We start from the raw sequence: 21,653 nt of genomic DNA on the forward strand, positions 1-21,653 counted from the left end.
CGGAATTTCTGCATTAAAGAGCTCAGCAGCCTCTCCTGACCTTGTCCCTTCCCATTTCAAGCTCTGTTACTCTTCCAGCGGTGCTGACAGTCCCAGCTGAGCTCAGCTTGGCCATTCCAGTATTGGGCAGTTTATTCTGGTGGCTCCTCTTCCCTTTTTGGCCTTTGTACAGTAAAGTGGTGGTAAAAAGGGGATGTAGCAGGATTTCAGGTGTTTCCATGTGCAATGAGTTCTGCCTTGAGGAAAAAAGACTGTGATGACCATGAGGCCTCATGCCCCAAAAGTCAGAAATAAACTCTCAGTGAAACTATGATTTTCCTCTCCACTATGTACCCACCTGAACCTATGGCATAGATGCTTATATAGTGTGCTTTGATATTAATGGCTTTCTATATAATATAAGCCTGTTTGGTATCATCAATATGTTATTATGTTTATTTATTTCAACAAACCCACATGTCTTCCTTTTTTTTCCCCCAGAGTGACCGACTACTCATTAAAGGTGGAAGAATTATCAATGATGACCACTCCTTCTATGCAGACATATACCTTGAAGATGGACTTATAAAGTTGGTTTTTTAAAATATTGGAACTTTTTTTGCATGCCTGTTAGTATAGGCTACTGTGATTTCTTGATGGTGCTTACCTGAAATCTTGCAGCCAGCATCTTGGTTACCTCTAGATGTGGGGCCATAGTAGAGGAGTGTTTAATTACGAAATTCTGCCATTTTATCTTTACTAAGATTAGATAAGTAGAAAATGCCTTTACTGTAAGTTGAAGGTATTTGCTTTTCCAACAGTTCAATCCTAGTTTCTTCCAAAATAGTCCAGGCAAGTAGGCTCTCTCAACACGAGAAGTAATGGTAAGGACAATGGGTATTTTCTGAGTCCATGTATGACAGAAGGCTCATTACAGCTTTTTTCCCCACATCTGATCAGGGTGAATGCAGCCATGCTGTAAAAGATTGTACGGCACAGAAATATGCCCTGTGATACACAGTACCAATGGGGACCTCCTCATTCTCAGTCACCCTGTTGGTTAATGCTGAAGCATAGCATGTTCTGTTGGCCAACATTGTTATGCATTGCTCATATGTCCCTTTTCTTGCTTAGAAAAGGTATATGATCTTAAATCTTCACACAGTTAGAAAGAAAATCCTACTGGTTTATCAGGATATAAAATATAGGAATGGGGAAAGTATTCCTTAGGTGAAAAACATGAAATAAATACATATTACTGATAGCCTGGGAAACAGTGACAGAGATGTCTGTTCATGTAGCTCCTACCTTGACTTAGCGGAGATGGGGGTCTCTAGTTTTGCAAAGTTGTGTAGTGTGTAGAAGCACTCTGATGTACACAAGGATCAAAGCCTTTTTCTTGACTGCTAAACATTTTCACTAGTGACCTAACAAGTTTGGTCTCCAGAGGCTACAATTTAATGCACAGAAACATGATTATGGTTATCTGGTAAATAATTCATTACCTACTTGTTGTCAGAGCTCCTTTTTGTGAGAAGCTAGCATCAGATTAAAAGTCTGATTCTTTGCATATCTGTGGCTACTTACATTATTCATGGTTCAGGTTATTATAACAGAAAAAATTCTGAACACTTTTACCCATGGACTGTGCGGCTTTCTTTTTAATACTTCACTCTGCCTTTCCAGTTGTAGTGTTACTTGCATTGCAGCAATGGCAAAAGGAGCATATGGTTTTAAGTGGAGAAGGCACAAAATTTGAACACGTATCTTTTTTTTAATAGCAACAGTCAACCAAATTGTGCTCTCTCTGATAGGTATTTTAGTTGAGTTTTTCTGTGCTTTTGATTGTTCAGATGCAAATTTCCTAGTAACACTGAAAAGCATCAGAACTGATTTAACAACTAAGTGCATGAGATGATGAGAGTCTGAAACTGCTGTGAATTTTTGGCCTTGATTCCAGAAATGCAATGGTACTTGGTAGGCAGGTTAGCAACACCAACCTCTGTGTTAAGTGCATAGACTCCCTCTGAAATCCATGCATGGATCCATACCTCCAGAAAGTATCTCAGTGGCCCAAGATAGCTAGGATTAATAATGAATAGACAGGCAAGATCTTAATTTTTAAAATGACTGTATCTTTGCTCAAGGAGGCAAGTTTACAGTTCACCACCTGGAGTCGTGCCTGGTTTCCTGGATTTAGATGACCCGAGATTTTTCTTTGTAAACTGTGCAAGAAGTCCTGCTCTGAAAAAGTAGCTAATTTGTGAGGGCAGCCTGGTGTGAGGTGGGCTTGGGTCCTAACTGTGTTCAGATGATAAATTTTGTAGTCTAGGAAAGCGCTGTATTTTCTGGGATTGGTCTTTTTTAGTTTCTCCAGCTGGAACTGCCCATTGTGTCTGAACATTTAACATCGTTGTTAAATGTTGCTCAAGATCCTTTGGAGCAGGATCTTGAACCTCAGGCATCCACATTTCAGTTGATGCCCTAACTCTGCAGCTGCAGATCCTGCTGATAATAGAGAATTCTTTCCACAGAATGGAGCAGACACCAAACCACTCAGCCCAGAACATGCAATAGTGTCCTGGTTTTGCTAGGATATAAAAGATCTGGGTTAATTTTCTTATTCTACAATGGAAGATGATTAGAAGATAGACGGTTGGTGTTTCTCTTGCAGACTAATGAAATGAATAGGCCTTCTAATGCTTATGTCACTGCAGATTGTCCTGCAGAGAGGAATGTAGATATGACCTTGAATGTGTTTGAAGATTAGCTATAGTTTGGAGGAAGGTAGATGCTTTCTCCTACCTATCAATGCTCAAACTGGCTCCCTAGGTACAAGGGAGCAGTGGTGCATGTGGATTTTTCCTAGCTGAAACTAGCCCTGCACACTCAGATGGCAGCTGAGAGGCAGTTCTCCAGTATCTAAATAGTAATTTAGATATTTAGTAATTTAAATTGCCATTGGCACGTAAATAATATATTTTGCCTACATCTATCCCATCTCTGTTATCCACGTGAGGAAATGAGCCCTGGTCTCCATGCCAAGTGGCAGGTCATGGTCTGGTGCTTGCTGTCCTCTGCTCCATCCCTGCCAAGGGAAAGGGTTGGATCCCTCCAGGCTGGAGGGGTGTGTGCAGGATGGGTGACTGGGGATGAGGTCTCCAGAGCTGGGCAGCTGACGAGCCAAGCTAGAGGGACCCTCAGATGCCTAAAAGAGATCTGGGCTTGATAATGACAGAAATAACTCCATGGAGTTCTGGGGGAGGTTTTCAGCTTTCTCAGGTTAAGCTTATGAAGAGTTGAAGCCTGCTGTTTCCATTGCGCTTTAATCAGCTCGTGTATGCAGAATTTACCTGCTTGTTCAACTGAAGATGGTAGACAGCATGAACCTTCCATGAGTCTGAGTTTTCTAGTTCCTAGTGCATCAGAAAACCAGCTCAATCATTTATACAGTGTCTAGAATATCTGTGCTATTGTATTTTTTCACCCACAAGTAACTGGATGCCATTCTTATTACCATACACTTAGCATTAACGAGTCGGCAATTCAGGAATCCTGTCACATTATCTCTTACTCTGTGTTCTAGTCAGTCAGAATAAAAATAACCTTGAATGCCAGTGAAGATCAGCCTTCTCCCAGCCTTAATCTTGATGCCAGGGCAAGAGATGAGACAAGCCCCTGACAGGTAATAGTGCAGCATCATCCACAAAGGCCATTTGGTCCCATGTTGCTTCAGCATGGATGACTTCAGCCATTGCCAAATAATCTGTTACTCAACCATACACTGAAAATAATGAGCAGTGAGTCATCAAAAAACTTCAGTACATACTCAGCACTCTTTCACTTCATTAGGGTATGTGTCTTCTTGAATAGGGAACTGGTAGATAGTGATTGTGGAAGAAAATAAAAATTAATTGCTTTTATATTTTTGTGTAGGTTTTCTTTAATATTATTTTCCAAAGGTGTGGTAGTCCTTGGAGTGCAGTTCCACCTTAGATGTATTTAAAGGAGATTGGTCATAGTAAATTTTTTTTTCCCAGTTCAGTTTTTTGGCCCCACAAACTCTGTTCAAAGGTTTAGGATTGTTCTGATTAAAATCTTGGGAGTAGATTCAACTAACAAAAATTAGTGCAACACCATTATTACACATGGGGCTATCTAACTTCATACAAGCATTCAATTTGCTCATGGGTTGGCGTGCCTTATGGTATGCCTTTGCGAGTCAGATTTTAACAGCAGAGGAGCTTCTTGCAACTTGTTTGCGCAATTGGATGTGCTGGGCTGCTGCTGGCTTTTCCATATGTATCAATTCCCTGTTTGTCATGGTATCATTAGCGGTCCTCACAGCTGTAAACAGGTTATGACATGCTCCCAGTGCTATACGTGTTGATGAATATTAGACGCCAGACATGGAGTTGTACGGCTTCAAGCTGTGATATTATCATCTCTCATGAGTAAGCCCTTTTGGATTTGTTCAGTGCTGAGCGGCTGAGACCCCAGCTTGGGATGCTGGCAGGGAGTTTGCTAACTGAATGGCTGTGCTTCCCTCCAGCCAAAACCTGGAGCACCCGGGGAGCCAAGCTGCTGGAGGTGACATTTTTGCATAGCATATGAAACAAATTCTTGACCTCTTGGGGCTATTTATTAACTCTGTCAGTTTGGCCAAATTCCAATGTGAATAATTATCCCTGTTTTTTTCACTGGTTTTAATTAACGGTTATACTCATTTTCTGTTCTAGCTTGTTGCGATTGGCTGTTAATCAGTTGCTGTGTTTTGCTCCGTAGGTGGGAGTTGCATTTTAATATGGGAGAAACAGATTCAGCAGCTCAGATGTCTGGGGTATTTGTTTAGCTATGGATAAATATTACTTTATCCCAGACAAAAGGAAGCTAAGACAAGGACTGTGTCTCTGTAATATGAGATAAACTAAGTGAACGTAAACTACCTTGTAGTTATCTCTTAGCCCAAATATATTACGATGTAACAATGCAGAGACATGGCTTCCACACAGACCCATACCTTTTCCTGTTTGGCACCATGCAAAGTAGACAATAAAAATGTAATGTAGCTTTAAAACTTAAAGGTTAGTTTACTCATAGTTGTGTCCGTGAACACTAGAAGTATTTTGATTGTAAGTATCTGGAGTTTGCTTGATATCAGCATGGGGGACAGATTAATATTTTTAATAGTGAAAAAAAATATCCTGTTTTGAAGAACTGAAGGGGAAAAGATGGAAACAGTTAATTAACATTTTTTATACACAGTTATGCAGAATGTTTCACTAAGTTTTACTGTAAGAGGAGGATGAAGAATATGTGACATGTTAGGTTAGAGGTGTTTGGGTCTCTTAAATATGTATTTCTGTATCTTAGCATATTTAGATTTCTTTTAAGGATAAATTTGCATTGCTTGGTTACAAAGTAATAATAACTCCTTTCTGATGTGCTTTGTGCTTCTGCCATTTATTTACAATTCCAGCTTGCTGTCATATTTGATCTATGTTTTTCTGCTTTCATTTAAGAACTTAATATACAAAACTGGAGCCCCCAAGAGAGTATTAACTCTAGATATTTGTAATTGCTTAAAGATGGAACACTTAAGTCTCACCCTGAATCATATAAAAAAATAATCAGTTTTTAATGCCGGTGCATTACGGCTTTATTGGCCACTAGAGCAATGCAAAGCAATCCGAGCATATGGCCCAGCTAGGCAGGCTCGCGGATGCTTTGTTCTGCCAGTGCTGTGCAGAGTGGCCAGAGCGGGTGCTTGAGTTTCACCTTCCCTTTGGGGTCCCAGTTCTTTCTGTATGGCCCCTAGGTGTCTCTCCCCTATGTGCCTCAAATAGCTTCTGTCCTCTGTGCTTCTTTGTTTAAGTAAAATAATATTAGCTTTCCTTGCTGCCTAGGCAAATAGGAGAGAATCTGATTGTTCCCGGAGGAGTCAAGACCATAGAGGCTAACGGGCGCATGGTTATTCCTGGGGGAATAGATGTCAACACTTACCTACAAAAGCCCTACCAAGGAATGACTGCTGTCGATGACTTCTATCAAGGCACAAAAGCAGCGCTAGCAGGGGGCACCACCATGATCAGTGAGTACTAGCAATACTAACTCTTCCTACCCCAGGCTGAAGCTCATGTCCCATAGGTGGGGATAGCTACAGGAGGCTCCATACTGATTTTCTGAGATCTTCTGCAATGAATCTTCAAATTTCTGGGCACTGTGTTGGAGATCCATTCATCATTGTCACCCAGGGCTGGCCTGAAAATGAACCTACCCTCAGAAAGAAACAGTGGCATGGGGAATTGTCTCTTGGATTTCCCTCTGAAATACAGAACAAGCACTGAGGGATAATATACCTACTCTTGGGATTTTTGAAAAACAATGTAGTTAGTGCTGTAATTATATGGCACAGAAAATCTGACAAAGATCTGCTGTTCCCACCTAGTGACATTTCAGGGGCTTTGGAAATAACAAGATGCTTATTTATGAACTTGGATTTGGCACCAGGAATTGAGGAAGTCCTTACCAGAGATGTCCTGGAGGAAAATCTTTCTTGGTGGAAGGGAGAAGTGTTTCTAGTTGTTAAAGACCCTTCTTCTGTCTACCGGATGGCAGGACAAGATTTAGCTCTTTCCTACTAGCAGTGGTTTGGCCCTTGGTTAGACTTTGTGAGGCAGTTGTTCATGTGACATAAATTGTCTTAGCTTCCTTGTGCAGAGGAGCTGCCCAGTGGGGTTTTACTCCCACTGAATTGGAATGTGGCTTTTTTTGCTGAGTGGTGTTATCTGTTACCTATGTTCAGCAGCAAGTATCAGCTGAAAGGATCTCTGGCAATAAGCACAAAATGCACTGCTGTTCATTACTTTTGTTAATAATTTTTTCAGTGTATGTTCTTCAGTTGAGGCTTCCTGTGCAGTGTTACATTTGCAAATGCCACTGGTAAGCGCATCTTGCTTTGTTTCCATACTTACTTTTGACCTAGCCCTGCAAAGATAAGTGTATATGCATAAGTAGTCATGTCTTTATTTTATGCCAGTAAACATTGTGGTACCATCATATGCAGAAAGCCTTGAGACAGTGAAGATGCATAGTTGCAGCACGCTCGATCTGCCATATAGTGTGGCTGAGTGTTTGTTCTCTGCATCATCTCTGTTCAGACCTTTGGCTGTATTCCCAGTTCTGGCTGCTGAGAAAGCATTCGACATCTCCATTGATATATTGGTAAGGCAGAGTGGGCCAATTCAGTGACTATGAGGCACTGGTTAATAATAATGCTTACTATGAATACATAGAAACGAGCACATCAGACAATAAATACAGGTAAGTCCAGAACTTGTGGTCTCTTACAAAACAGCAAAGGGGAAAACAAATGTTCCCTAAACTGTGAGATGTTTGGCTCTCCCACTGTGTGTCTATTGATGCTGCACCAAGCAGGTTGCCAGACTCAGCTTTAGTATAGACTGTCCACAAAGTCTGCTGTACCTGAGACAGCAGGACCTGGCTAACATCCCAAAGTTACGGTCTGCACACAAACTGCCTTCAAGGCTGCTGTTTTGGCTGAGATGCTGGAAGGCTACTTCCAGGCACTGAGGAAATCTGAACAGTGTGCAGTCTGGGTAACAGACACTGAATCTCTTTTTCAGTTGACCATGTGTTTCCAGAACCTGGATCGAGTTTACTGACCTCCTTTGAGAAGTGGCATGAGGCAGCTGACACAAAATCCTGTTGTGATTACTCTCTCCACGTTGACATCACTAGCTGGTATGATGGGATTCGAGAAGAGCTGGAAATACTGGTGCAAGACAAAGGTTAGTGAGTGAAAATTAGTAGTATTTTTTGTTTTTATTGAAATATCATATGGAGGTGAAATTTTGAAGTATTTTTATGACTGCATCATCCAGAACAGAAATGCACAGCCACTGGTTATGCTGCCCAAGGTTCTGCACCACCTTGAACTTTTGTATTCACTTGCTGCGGTGTAAAATGGACCTAAAACTTTGTGCATTAGTGCTAGTCAGCCGCAAGGCTGATGGAGGGAGCAGGTTTACTCCAATATAGGCACGGAAAATTAAGATGTGTATGTTGTCAGATACAAATGTATCACTTTATGCTTGCTTGTACATGTGGGAACAGGCTCAGGCATTGCATAGTTAGGTTTTATTTTAAGGTAAAACTCAGAGATCAGCATTAGGGTAATCAGCCCAGTCACTGTAGATCCTCTGTTTCATGAATGGAGAGAATGAGACATTTAAAGGTAGCAGTTCCAATTTTAACTAGGCTGGAATCTGCCCATTTAGCTGCCTCACATTAAGCCCAAATATGAAGGGCACACGTGCCTGAGAAACTGTCATCACAGGCTATCATTTCTCAGCAATGGCTTAGGACAATTTACTTGTTAAGGCTAGATTTTTTAATAAAATATGCCTGTATTTTTAAAATAGGTTCAAGTTATTAGAAAAAAGAGGTGCTAAAGTTAGGTACCTAATATTGACAAAATGTCCTGATTTTCTCAAGTGCTTGGTCTCCAGTGGCTGTCCCTGAAGTTACTAGAAGACACTTTGTTTCAGGACTTACAAAAACCAGGTCACTTATTTAGGAATCTATTTAAGACACTTACTTATGGGCTTGATGCAATTCAATTAACAGGTCTACTATCATGTGAGATGCTGTAAGTTACCTTACTTGGACTCCAGCTACCACTCCAGAATAGCACAGATAAAACCTCTCATAAATCCTTTTCCATACATACCAGCTCATCGTGGCAGTCTCATATATGGAGGCACCAGATACCTATGTGTGGGCAATTGAATCTAGCCTTCAGAAAATCCTAGTTTAGATCTCGTTCCTTAAAATTCTGCCTAACAGCATGGATTGTCTTTCCAGAAACATATTTTTTCAAATATTTTTCACTTGATATTTTCCTTGAAAATGTATGGATATTAATTAGGAAATATTTTCTGAAATGGTATTTAGTTACCATGGGTAAATCAGAATGACCCTTCTGTTGGGAAGTCTAAGTAATATGTGTATGCAGCATCCTTTGTAAGGTGTAGTGCTAGTGATGACTTAGATTTGAAACATTCTCTTTATAGAGAAATGTACTATCAAAGTAGAAAAACAAAGCAAAATCCTATTTTCGGGTGAGCAGTTGTTTACTGAGATACTATGGAGGCGCAGTCACCTAGGGGAATTTATCCTGTATTGCAGCATGCTAGCAGTACGTGTGCTGTATAACCAGATTTTAGGCAACAAACCCCTTCATTCAGCAAGATTACATACAATTTAGAGAAACTGCAGCTGCTCTTACATAGATCTTTCTAATATAGGTGATTTTTACAAGGTGATGACATCTGTCAATGCTGATGGTGCCAAATCTGTGCTGTTTCCCTGCTGTCAGCATTAGCATGGATATGCTGCTGTGCATTAGCTGACTGTACTCTCAGACAAGTATACTGTGCCTTGTTTCAGAGGTTAGATACTATTTTCCAGAGCTCCCAGATCACAGATGGCTCAGCACTCCCAAATTTGCCTTAGGGCTTACATTAAAAGCCTGGTGCAGACAGTTAGGTGAATAGTTTTCTCCAACTATTGAAATGTGAGTTTTCAATATAAATCTGACCTGCCTTTCAGTCTTCAGGGGAAGCACAAATCTGTTCATCGGTTCCTGAACCGGGATGTGTGATGGGGCCCTTGGTGGCCTCTTTGGTGGCAATTGCATTAGGAGGTCACCTTTGTTCTCACGGATGCTGCAGTATGTCTCAGGCAGTCAATGTGAATTACTCTCATGTGTTAGGAGACACAAGGTAAGGGCGAGTATGAAAGCACAAGCACAATAGGAAATATTTCAGCGTGGCAAGGGCTTTCAAATTAATGGATAATATCTGCTGATAATTGAAAACATTTGAGCGCGCTGGTGCAAATAGACTTGATGTCAATGGACTGACACTGGTTTTCATCAGCTGGGAATCTGGATTGAATTTGTTCTTGGCTGATTGTCTTGTGGGTGAGTTAGCCGAGTAACAGGGCTCAGCTAATCACATTTCAATGCTGTGTGTGCCTAATACAATCTCGGCATGAATAAAAAGGGAGCTCACAGAGTTGCTGTTGAGGTGCCTTGTCATGAGGTATAATTGAATAATTAATCAGTTTTAAATCAATACAAAGCTAATTTAAGGAGACACAGGCTTTGGAAGGGCCTGGAGATTTTGTAGAACCAAATATTGATTATAAAGACTCAGGCTTTTAGCATTTCGGCAGCTAATTTGGGACTGGGCTTCTCCAGTATATGCAAAGGAGCAACAGCCTGAAATGTGTTGGCAGATGCCTTACTTGTTCCTTTAACTACTGCACTTTGTCACTGTTCAGAAAAACCTGTAGCACTGTCTGAAATTTGGAGAGGATCCTGTTGAGTACTCCTGGTGCGAGAGCAAGCAGGACATTAAGAAGAATGTAGTATGTAACAAATGTTAAGCATTAAAGTCAATAGGCCATGGACCAGGTCTTCCGAAAAGCCACATATTTCCAATGACTAGATCAAGACACCAGACCAAGGTGTTAGGCAGTCTAATCTTGGATAGCTGTATATGTAAATTGGTGTTATTTCATCTTGGTATCTTGTAAAGGTACTCTCTTTGCAAGGCAGGATGGTTCAAACCATCTCTCCTGTTAACTGTAAAGGCAGGCTGTGAGATGCCCTTCCACTTTGTGTGTATCTGATGTGGTAGCCGAGGGCGCGGATGTGCATTTAGATGGGAGAACTCTGCTTCTGCGCTGTGGGAGCTGTTGGTCAGGGACAGGCTCAAGATCCCGTGGCGGGATCCCTGCTGGGATCCCTTCTACTGTCATTGACTTCAGGGAGAACATTCACCTGAGTGGGAGCAAAACTCATAGTCATTTTACTAAGGTCAGAAAAGGGCCTAAGAAGATACAAAGGCAATAAAAGAAAAAGGAAGAGAATTTGTATTACTTGCGTCAATGCATGTCTTCCAAGCACAGTACCCAGAGAAAGCGGCCTTACCTCCTGCAGGTTTGTGATTAAATGAATTACCTTTGGCTAGATCCCAGTGGATAAGGGAGAGCAATACGTAACTCAGCACTTTGCTTACAGAGAAATGTGTATGAGAGGATTCAGGCACATGCCATCACTGAGGCTAGTTGGCATGGCTTGGACCAGCCTTGACACGTCTCATTGCTTCACATGTGCATGGTCACCCATGCAGAAAGGTGGCTCCCAGGTGCAGCTGACATCTGAGACACTGTGTGGGTTTGTGAAGAGAAACAGAGCTTTCCTCCAAGGCAGGTCGGGCAGATGTGATCGATCAGTCAGAGGGGAGATGGTGCTGCAGGCATGAGACTGTAAACATTGGCCCCAGGGAAGGTGTAGTCAAGCTTAACATTTTAAAGCAGGGACATTGAAAGTGTGTCATGAGGAATAGGCTGAGGGATTACAGTTAATAAAGCCCATGCGTGTCTTCTGGGAACTTGAGAAATAGAAAAATAGGAAGAAAGGACAGGCTTGCAGGCTGACGGGGCTCCACGGTCCAGGCTGGATTTGCTCAGTGTGGAAGTCAGCAAGGAGGGGCTGGCTCCTGCTTTGTATTTCTCCCTGAGCTGCCTGGACTTAGCAGGAAGACATAATACCAGGAATCATTTCAAGGTTTTATCCTGCATGTATCCTGGGGTATTTTAGTGTTGTAATTGTGAATAAACAAATTCTCTGTGTGAGTGTGAACAGCCATACCCTCTGCCTGAGGATGTATCTGCACCTTCTAGTCTCATGAAGGAGTTATGTCTTCATCAGAGAGCCTTATTCATTCGGTGTAGCCAACATGAATAACATGAACAGATCTCTTTCTTTTTCCTTTTGCCCCAGGAAGCACAGTTTTCATGACAGCTATTTTGAAATGCAGTATACACAGCTTAGCTTAGAATTTACTTTTCTTTTAAGCTAGAAAGCTGAGATCAGTCCCTGTACCACACTGGGGATGTTGTTAGTAGACTAAAGGGTAAGGCAAATTTATAAACTAATATAAATTCACATGTACAGGAAATATGAACAGAAGAAGTTTGGAATTCCCGTTCCGTTAGAATACGAAGCTGTGTAAATAATCAAATCTTTGAAATAAACAGGAAAACTCGTAGGCGTTTGAATACAGTTGGTTCTTGGCAACCGACACTCAACACTAGCATTTCTTACTGATTTCTAAAATTTGGAGCTGTCATCTTTCATGCTTTTGCATGACTGCCAACATAAATCCTTCCATCTTTGGAAGGTGGAAGGAGAGGTATGGTGAACTGCCCTTGTAACTGGTTTCAGGCTTTGCTTCCACTCCTTCCCAGTGTCTGCCATCAGTTAAGCTGGGTGCTTTGGGCAGTACGGTCAAGAAAAAGCAAGTCTGTATGCAAATTCAGATACACAGTTCCTACAGCTTCTCAGCACTTTGGGGAAACTTAACTAGAAGTTTATCTATTGAAAAGCACAGTTTCAGGTCAAGCTGAAATGTTTTCCTGATTAGCTAAAGAAAGCTTAAGAAGAAAACCAGTGATTCACAGAGCCTCACACACGTTTTTTTAAACTTCACAAACTTTACATGCTTGCTTTAGCCACCATCGCTTGTCTATGATTTCGCTACAAGCAATCGTGTTTGCGGTGGTGGCTGGGTTACTCCTGGGCTAAACACAGGCAGTCCACAGAGTCCAACAAATTCCCCCAGAGAAGAGGGGATTCAGGCTTCCAGTCCTAGCAGCTGTAATGCAGCTGTGGAGCCATGCTTTATTTCTGGCAATCACTGGTTAAAAGCCTGGTCCGGACATCTTCTATGACTTATTTTTCCTGAAGTTTTTGTTAAATACAATTTAAGAATCCACTTACATGGCAACACCTTTGAATTTTGTCTTGGAACAGGTGTGAACTCTTTTCAAGTCTACATGGCCTACAAAGATCTCTACCAAATGTCCGACAGCCAGGTATTGCTCTGAATGCTTTTCATTGCTGTGATCTGTCTTCTCTTTTACGATCTCCGAAGACTTGAGGAGTTGCTAAGGTTGAATCCCAGAGAAACGTTCCTACTGACCTGAGTGGCACTGGGGGAAATATGCACTGGGGGAGTTCTCTCTGGAGGGTCAGTGCCGAGCAATGCTGAACATCTGCATGTGTTCCTTCAAGTGTATGACATTCACTTACTGCAAAGATTTTCTGGTGTCTCCCAACATTGCAACCACTCAGCACTGCTCAAGATTTTGCCCTCACTTTATTTTGCTGTTACCTTTCAAGAACTCTAGGTCAGAGGGAAGAAAAGATGAAGCCCTCGAGGCAGTGGCAGTTTTGAGGTTTCAAGAGTTTCTCAGTTGCTGCAAACAGCTAAATGGAGTTGGGGGAGGTGGCCTTTTCTCATTAGGGCTGGAGATAACAATGAGCTTGTTTCTCCAGAGCTCATTACAGATTCCAGACTCTTCAGCTTTCCCATTCATAAGTATCAGGTCATTGTAAATGGACAATGGCATCTGTTAGTAATAATAATGTTTGCTTATTCAGTTGAGAAAATGTTTCTTTCTTACTTATTCCCAGAGCTATAGCTCTCGGTCTCTTAAATAACTGTTGTTACACCTCCGATACATGTGGGTTTAATTGGAATTTTAGACATAATAATATAGAAATATTCTCTGAGAGGCAATGCCTGTTAAATTCAACTCCCTGTTGGAATTGCCAAGAGAAATACATCAAATTGTTTAATGTGTGAATAGACTAATGCCTGTTACCTTGTTTAAAAGCGCATGTTGCAAGCTGTGTATTCCGACCCATTCAACGCTAGCTGAAGTGCCCTAGTGCAAAAGTGGTCACTGAAGAAACCATGTCTTCAGTATTTGCTCTGTGTTTGAAAAGTGAGCTCCCACGTTACTGAAGTCTGGTTTAAACAGGGAACACATCAGCTGAATACCTTTTGGAAAGGGAACTGAATTTCAGTAGATCTGTGCTCAGAAATTCTCAGTAAAAGCAATAGGATCAACTATTTCCCTTCTGTATGGATGGGTTTTGAATCTTAGAAAGCAATAAAAAAAAAGGATGCTCTAGAGAAAATACTGCAACTTTTAATTGCAGAATTAAAGATGTTGGTGAAAGCTTGACACTATCTGCTCTAAGAAGAGCGTGCAAAATGCCTGCACTTCAGAAAAGAGGTGTTCTAGCTGTACTAAAAGTGTCTGTAGTCCATGGGAATAACTCCATTTTACATTTGCTAAAACTGCAGAAAAGACACTACTCACTAAACTTAGGCCTGCGTGGAAGGGTGTGAAGAGGTAGCCCTGCAGTACAGGGGGCTGGGGGAGGCACTGTGTCCGAGGGAGATGCAACCCTGCTCGGAACTTTTGACCCTGTCTTGGTGCAGAAGGGCAGAAGCTCGTCCTGTAAGGGGGTGGGTAAGTCAACACCAAGCAGTGAAGCTCAGGCTCTGTGTAGAAAGCGGAGAGTGGAAAAGGGAGATAATTTGCTATTCACCTAGATAATTACCAGCCTAGAACGTGCAAAACTGAGGTGAACAGAGAGGTCTGAGTGTTAAGTAATGTGTTTTCCTTATTTATCAGTGTTCTACCTTCTTTGTTCTACCTGCAGCTTTATGAAGCCTTTACCTTTCTAAAAAGTCTTGGGGCTGTTATCCTGGTCCATGCTGAAAATGGAGACTTGATAGCTCAGGTGAGTGAACTGTCGTTTTTGCTTCACTTTGTGAGAAGACAGACACAAGAGAGGAGAAGTAAAACCCTCCAGTCAGAGTGTGGGTAGGAAGAAAGGAACTACCTGGTAAGCGCCTTAATTGAGTCTGGTGCCCTACACACCGCTGGTATAAAGCCTGGGATGAGAGGATGGAGGCCCTTCTGCATGGTTTGGCAGAGCATCTGTGAGGCAGAGCAGCGATCCAGACAGCTCCTTGCCTTGGCAGCAGATGAGGACTGGATGAGGGGGGCAGAAGGAAGCAAGAAGATCTCTTCTGAATCTGGCAGAGACAAGTGAAGCAGAACAACGTAAAGCCTTGCTCAGAGATTTTCAGGACAAAAAGTGGAGCTGGGAAGCTTTATGCTAATGTCTCTTGCTGCAGCTATCAACATAAGCAGCCTAGTGAGTTTGGAGTGGGTGGTAAAGCTCTCAGACCTATTTATTTTTGAGAATATTCTTACAAATCTCTGAAGTTTGAGAATAAGAAACCACCGTGATCTTCTAAACACTTAAAAAATGTGCGTTAAAGTGTAAGTCATGCTCTTTGAAGATGCCTCTCAGAACCAGGAAACTGCACTCAAATTCAGTATGTCCCACTAAAATGTCCCAGATCCCCAGTGCAATCTTTGCAGGTCAGGTGCCCCGCATACGTACTGTCCTTACACTGGAGTGTGCTGTAGCTCTGATCTGTGCCAGAGCACATCGAAAGAGGTATCCCAAGGACAGCAGTCGATAGTAAACCTCTCGCTGGTCTTTCAGAGGCCAGGATTCCCCTATAAAACAGAATGGGCAGGTTTGGGTGGGTGTTTTTATGACTCTATACATCTCTGGCAGATGAATCTTTTAAGGCTGTGGCAGAGATGTCTCCCTCCTCTGATCCCTTGTACGTGCATAGAGCCCCTCTGAGGTCTGTGAGGCTCCAAGTGAGCCGACTGATTTGTCTGCTGAGCTCTTTATCTGCTGGCTTATCCGCTAAGGACTAGGCTGCAGAGCTGACAGGGAAATTACAATAGCTAAAAACAAGTTGTCTTTGAGATCTGAACTAGGGAAGCCACCTTGTCTCATGGTTAAGGGAGAACCTCAAGTGAACATTTGAGTGGTTGAGCAGTGTGTAAAAGGGCTCTTGCCCACATGGGTTTATTTTGTTGTTTTTCCCTCTGTCATGATTTGACCCCAGCCACCAACTAAGCACCACGCCGCTGCTCCCCTCTCCCCCCTCCCAGTGGGATGGGGAGGAGGATCGGAAAAAAAGTAAAACTTGTGGGTTAAGATAAGAACAGTTTAATAACTAAAGTAAAATAAAATATAATACTAACAATAACAATAATAATAATAATAATAATAATTGTAATGAAAAGGAATATAACAAAAAAAAAGAGAAAACCCAAGAAAAGACAAGCAATGCACAATGCAGTTGCTCACCACCCGCTGACCGATGCCCGAGCAGCGATCCGCCCCTCCCGGCCAACTCCCCCCTGTTTATATACTGGGCATGACGTTCTATGGTATGGAATACCCCTTCGGCTAGTTCAGGTCAGCTGTCCTGGCTGTGCTCCCTCCCAGCTTTTTGTACACCTGCTTGCTGGCAGAGCATGGGGAACTGAAAAATCCTTAACTTAAGGTAAGCACTACTTAGCAACAACTAAAATATCAGTGTTATCAACAGTATTCTCACACTAAATCCAAAACACAGCACTGTACCAGCTACTAAGAAGAAAATTAACTCTATCCCAGCTGAAACCAGGACACCCTCTGTGGGATTCTGTTCTTTATCTGCCTGGTAAGTGTCGTGGTTTAACCCCATTCAGCAGCCAAGCACCACACAGCCACTCGCTAACTCCCCGTCCCCCCCTCCCTGCTCCCAGTGGGATGGGGAGGAGAATCGGGAAAGAAGGCAGAACTTGTGGGTTGAGATAAGAACAATTTAATAACTAAAGTAAAATATAATACTAACAATAATAATAATGAAATATAATAATAATAATAGTAGTAATGAAAAGGAATATAACAAAAAAAAGGAGTTGGGGGGGGGGGAAAGAGTGATGCACAGTGCAGTTGCTCACCAGCCGCTGACTGATGCCAGAGCCATGATCCGCCCCTCCCGGCCAACTCCCCCCTGTTTATATACTGGGCATGACATTCTATGGTATGGAATACCCCTTTGGCTAGTTCAGGTCAGCTGTCCTGGCTGTGCTCCCTCCCAGCTCCTTGCACACCTGCTTGCTGGCAGAGCATGGGGAACTGAAAAGTCCTTGACTTAGGATAAGCACTACTTAGCAACAACTAAAATATCAGTGTTATCAACATTATTCTCACACTAAATCCAAAACACAGCACTGTACCAGCTACTAAGAAGAGAGTTAACTGTCCCAGCCGAAACCAGGACAGTAAGAATTTACGCCTTTTGAGAGCCTTCTTTCCCTTTTCCCTTCAAGTCTGGCCGAAATAGCCACTGGGCTCAAAAGTTACTAGTGAGGAGTCAACAGGCACATACAGTACAGTTGTGTCCTTCCCCCACTGAAACTAGGTGAAAACCCTCATTTGGATTCAAGAGGGAAAAAAATGCTCATTTCCCATGAAGTTTAGCATGATTTAAAACTACCAGAATATATAATTTATAGTTTTAATACAACATAAAATATCCAGTAGAATGAAAATTAATAAGAAATATAATAAGTCAATATTACTGTAGGAATGGCAAAATGAAACAAATCAAATAGCACCCATGATGTTTTGATGCATTAAAATGATGTTCCCCATTAAAATCAAGGTGCACTCGTGGAATTGCATTTCTGATAGAAATCTGTTTCAGTTACATTTTTCTTTGATCAGCTTTAATATACAGCCATGGAATATGAACATACAGGACAGAAAAATTATTAGGAAAAGAGGAAGTAGTAAAGAAATGTGAATTGTGTTATACGTCAACATATTTCTTCATCATTGCCATGTCTCATAAAATCAGTCTTTCCTTATGCTTTTATTTAAAAGGATTATTTGGATAGTGAAAAGAAAGCTGACTGCAGGGAGGTTCTTCAGGGCTATCCTGTGTGAAAATACAAATTTGATCTTATCAAACAAATATTCTAGCTTATTAGCACTATGAAATCCTCTTACAGTGGGTAATTTTATCATATCTGATTTTATGACTTCCTTCAAGATGCAAATCTATCCTACTTTGTGTAGCCATTCTTTGCCATCTTGCTATTTTTTTATATGGTTGTAACTTTATTTTTTATTGTATTTTAATTATCTGAAGTCTTTAACTGGCACTCTTCAGAGCTGTTGCATTAATGATTTAGAACAGCTATTTTTAAGAATACCTATGAAACATTATGATTTTCTAACCAAAATATTCTTAATTACACAGTCAGATTAATACATTCCTGTTAATGCCTCTTCAGCCTTGACTGATTGCAACAAAGGCAAGAGTATATGTGAATATTAACTTGCTCAGGTTTTGCTGGAGTAAGTTGGTAATGTGTGAGCTTTTCACTGTCGAGGACCTGGGATCAAATATTTATTAGATGACACAGTAAAGTATGTTCGGTAACTTCATCCTGGTCTCTGGGGGACATTTGTCGGTATTACAGAGTTATTACATTTGTTGAACTCGGCTCATTAGAGACCTGTGGGCAGGGCAGGCCAGGGTCAGAAGTTCATCAACAGCTCTGGTCCCACTTCTGCTCTGCTGGCAGACCTGGACCAACCTCGGATCAGAAGTGGTTGACCACTATTTTCTGCAAAAAGGGAAATTTATTCCAATACCACTGCTTGACCTTAAATTAAAAGATAGGTGAAGCTTTTTGTCTGTTTTAAAAAATTTATCTCACTGCTGTGAAGCTGGATAGCACAGATTTTTTCTGACAAACCCCCATTGGTCCTAAGATGGGCTTTTTGGTGTGGACACAGTGCCCTCACAACTAGAAGGCGCTGTTTTGCTTTTGTGAAAACATAATTTTAGTGATTCACTTTGTAGGAAAAAAGTGTTACAGAAAACTGGATGCCAAAGGCAAGACTTTATTTGATGAAGTGTCAGCAATGCTCAAAGTTTAAGGAAGGTAACAGTGCTTCATGGATTGCAGCCAGAGAGGAACTTGTGCAAGTAAAGAAAGAATCGCAGGCTGGAAATACCCATAATTACTATTTAGTATATTGATTGAAACCTGTTCCCTGAATTGGTGTCTCAGTGTAATAAGACTTTCTGGAGGGCAGAGGAGATTTCTGATGGTGCAGCCCAATGGCTCGAGGCACAAATACACGGTATTGCACCGCAGAGGTAAATCTTCCCCTGAAATCTGTGCTGGCTGCATGGAGCAGACGCCGGGGTGGCATGGGACCAGTTTAGAGCCAGTGTTTTCAGTCCTCCTCCCCCGGCAGCAGGCTTATGCAGCTCCATTTACACAGACAAAAAAGGGGCAGTCAGACAATATGGCTGTTAATCTGCCAGAGGATGCCTGGTGCAAGGGTCTCATCCCGGAGCGGTTGTCAGCATTTATCTCTTATGTTGCAGGAACAAAAGCGTATCCTGGAGATGGGAATCACCGGACCTGAGGGACATGCCCTGAGCAGGCCTGAGGAGGTAAGAGACTTCACTCATTTTGTTGCTTGTGGAAATATTTTGTCAAGCATGGCTTGGCTTCTGTATGTGCAGATGATAGATGGGTGCGTGGGGGAAGGCAACAGTCTGCTTCTCCCATGGCCTCTTCCAGTATTATTCAAAGCCTTGAAAAGTCCAGGTTCCCTTCAGCTTGTTTGTTTGCCTGAAATAGCCTTTTGCTGCTGCAGCAGGTGCGTTCCCTCGGTCCGGGGATGAGCGTGTCCTTGTACACTCAGCAGTTGCAGCTCCTGCTGCCCTGGGCACGGGCGTGCGTGTATTTTTTGAGTGTGACCCTTGTGATTTGATTTGTGATGACAAAAAAATGGGCTTATCAGGGTAAAAATCAGCAGTGCAGCTTGTGGGTTAGGCTTTGGAGTAACTGCATTCGTTAAAATGCTTTGGCTGAAAACCTCCTATAAGATGCATGTGTACATATATACCATGCATATGCATACACCCACATATAAATCTACGTTTATGCCAGCAGATACATTTGTAGTAGGAATGCAGGCTGTAGAAATGCAAATATGTGAGAACGGAAAGATGCTGCGAGGCAGCTCATTTTATGCAACTCTCTTATAATAAAAACCAGGCTCTGGCATGGATCATCTCAGGCATCTGGAAAGGGTTTCTTTAATGAGAAGGAAAAGGTGGAGACATGTGGATGTCCCTTAATGTACACAGTTCAGGCCGTTAATGGGATGGTGGAGGGCCGTAGTGGGAAGTGACTGCTTTCCATGAAGACTAAAGAGACAAGGTCCTGGGGATTTGAGGCTAAACTTGAAGAGATTGTTGTGGTTTGCAGATCTTTATATAACCTCTCCCCAAGGCAAAAGGAATCAGCTTAATTGGTTGCATTCTTCTATTGAACTGTTTATGTACTTTTTCATTTTGCTGTTTAACTTCCACCTAAATTATTCTAAAAGAATGGAATCGCTTCCTTTTAATGAGAACAAGGACTTAAGGAAAATCTGCATTTGCAGTTCCCAGAAAGGAATTTTGCATCTTTCTGACCATGCATCTGACCACCTCAGCCCCGGCACTGAGGTACAGAGGTCCTGCCTCCTTCCCTGGTCTTCTGCGGGTGCATTTGGGGCTTCCAGAGCAAATGTTGTGATAAAAGTCCTAGGACAACCTGAAGCAACAGTCTGATTTAAGAAAAAATATTTTACAAAACTGTGAAGAATTAAGCCATGTGGTTTTGAAGGGCTAAGTTGCTCAACTTTTCTAGCACAACTCTTGGAGAGAAATTTCTGTACTGTTGAGTCAGTATTTTCAGTCACAACAGAGTTTTAGGTATTAAAATGCTGATACTGTGAGTCCGTCTGGGAAGGAGGTATAAAACTGATGACTGGGGAAAGGAGTCTCCAGAGCCGCTGGGAAACACTGCTCCTCTGTCTGAAGACGACGGTTTTGTGTGCCTACATCCCAGATGGCTCACTGGGAGGAGATTGCCTTTACGCTTGCTGACAGAGGGGGCTTACTGGGCAAGGCTTCAAAGGCTTTTGTGGATTATGGGCTAAATTCAGTCCATAGTGCTGAAGTTGCTGTTTGAGAATACTTTACATTCACTGTCATCTTATCCTTATGTAAAGATTGCATAGGGTAAACTGCCAGGGGGAGCTCCGAGGTTGTCTCCCTTGCTTCGTTCTCCTTCCAACTGCAGGGTGGAAGTCTGAAGCAGAAAGGTGGGAGGGAGGTAAGGAGGAGCCCCATCAGCTGCTTGGACATGACCTTTCCTGGGGTGCAGGGAGCCAGGGAGCTGTATTGTGCCAGGGCAGCTGTACCCCATTAGCGAGTACAGCCTGGCTGTGGTTACTCCTAACGTGAAGTGTCTGAGGTTGGGTTAGCTCCCTCTTTCCCAGCACTGTGTCTCTCTATGGAAAAAGCAGAATCAACCCCTGAAGAGTTGTTGCTAAACAATGAGAAATATGGCTCAGTCCTCCAGCTCATTTTTTCTTCAGTCTGCTTTTGCAGTTAACTTTTTCCTCCTTGTTTTCCTCAGCTTGAAGCAGAAGCGGTTTTCCGTGCCATCACCATTGCCAGTCGAATAAACTGCCCAGTGTACATCACCAAGGTGATGAGCAAGAGCGCAGCTGATATCATTGCACTGGCCAGAAAGAAAGGTAAGAGACTTCCTTTTCTCCCCCAAACTTGTTTTTTTTTGTTGAATAGAAGCTCAGTGGAAAAACCTGTACATCTTGACCCAAATCACAAGATACAGGGAGAGGTTACCAAAGAATGGTAACACACAGAACCTAAATATTTATGGCTGAGAAAGATGAAGGGAAATCCTTCTACATTTTTCAGTTGAGAAATTCTCCCCACAAACTGTCCCCTTGAAGATTGTGTTGTAACTCTTCT

General features: G+C 42.2%; 1 protein-coding gene across 2 annotated transcripts in view; it reads left to right on the plus strand.

Moving 5' to 3' along the window:
• CRMP1 (collapsin response mediator protein 1) overlaps positions 1-21,653 on the plus strand; it is a 52,112-nt gene that overhangs the window by 16,774 nt on the left and 13,685 nt on the right. For both annotated transcript variants that reach the window (XM_050895299.1, XM_050895300.1), the window contains exons 2-8: positions 481-569; positions 5,886-6,070; positions 7,626-7,790; positions 12,887-12,948; positions 14,591-14,671; positions 19,203-19,271; positions 21,295-21,415. In XM_050895299.1, the coding sequence (XP_050751256.1) occupies positions 481-569; positions 5,886-6,070; positions 7,626-7,790; positions 12,887-12,948; positions 14,591-14,671; positions 19,203-19,271; positions 21,295-21,415 (772 nt within the window). The remainder of the gene's footprint in view (positions 1-480; positions 570-5,885; positions 6,071-7,625; positions 7,791-12,886; positions 12,949-14,590; positions 14,672-19,202; positions 19,272-21,294; positions 21,416-21,653) is intronic.

Source organism: Gymnogyps californianus, chromosome 4, assembly GCF_018139145.2.
Source record: "Gymnogyps californianus isolate 813 chromosome 4, ASM1813914v2, whole genome shotgun sequence".
NCBI classification, from domain to species: domain Eukaryota; kingdom Metazoa; phylum Chordata; class Aves; order Accipitriformes; family Cathartidae; genus Gymnogyps; species Gymnogyps californianus.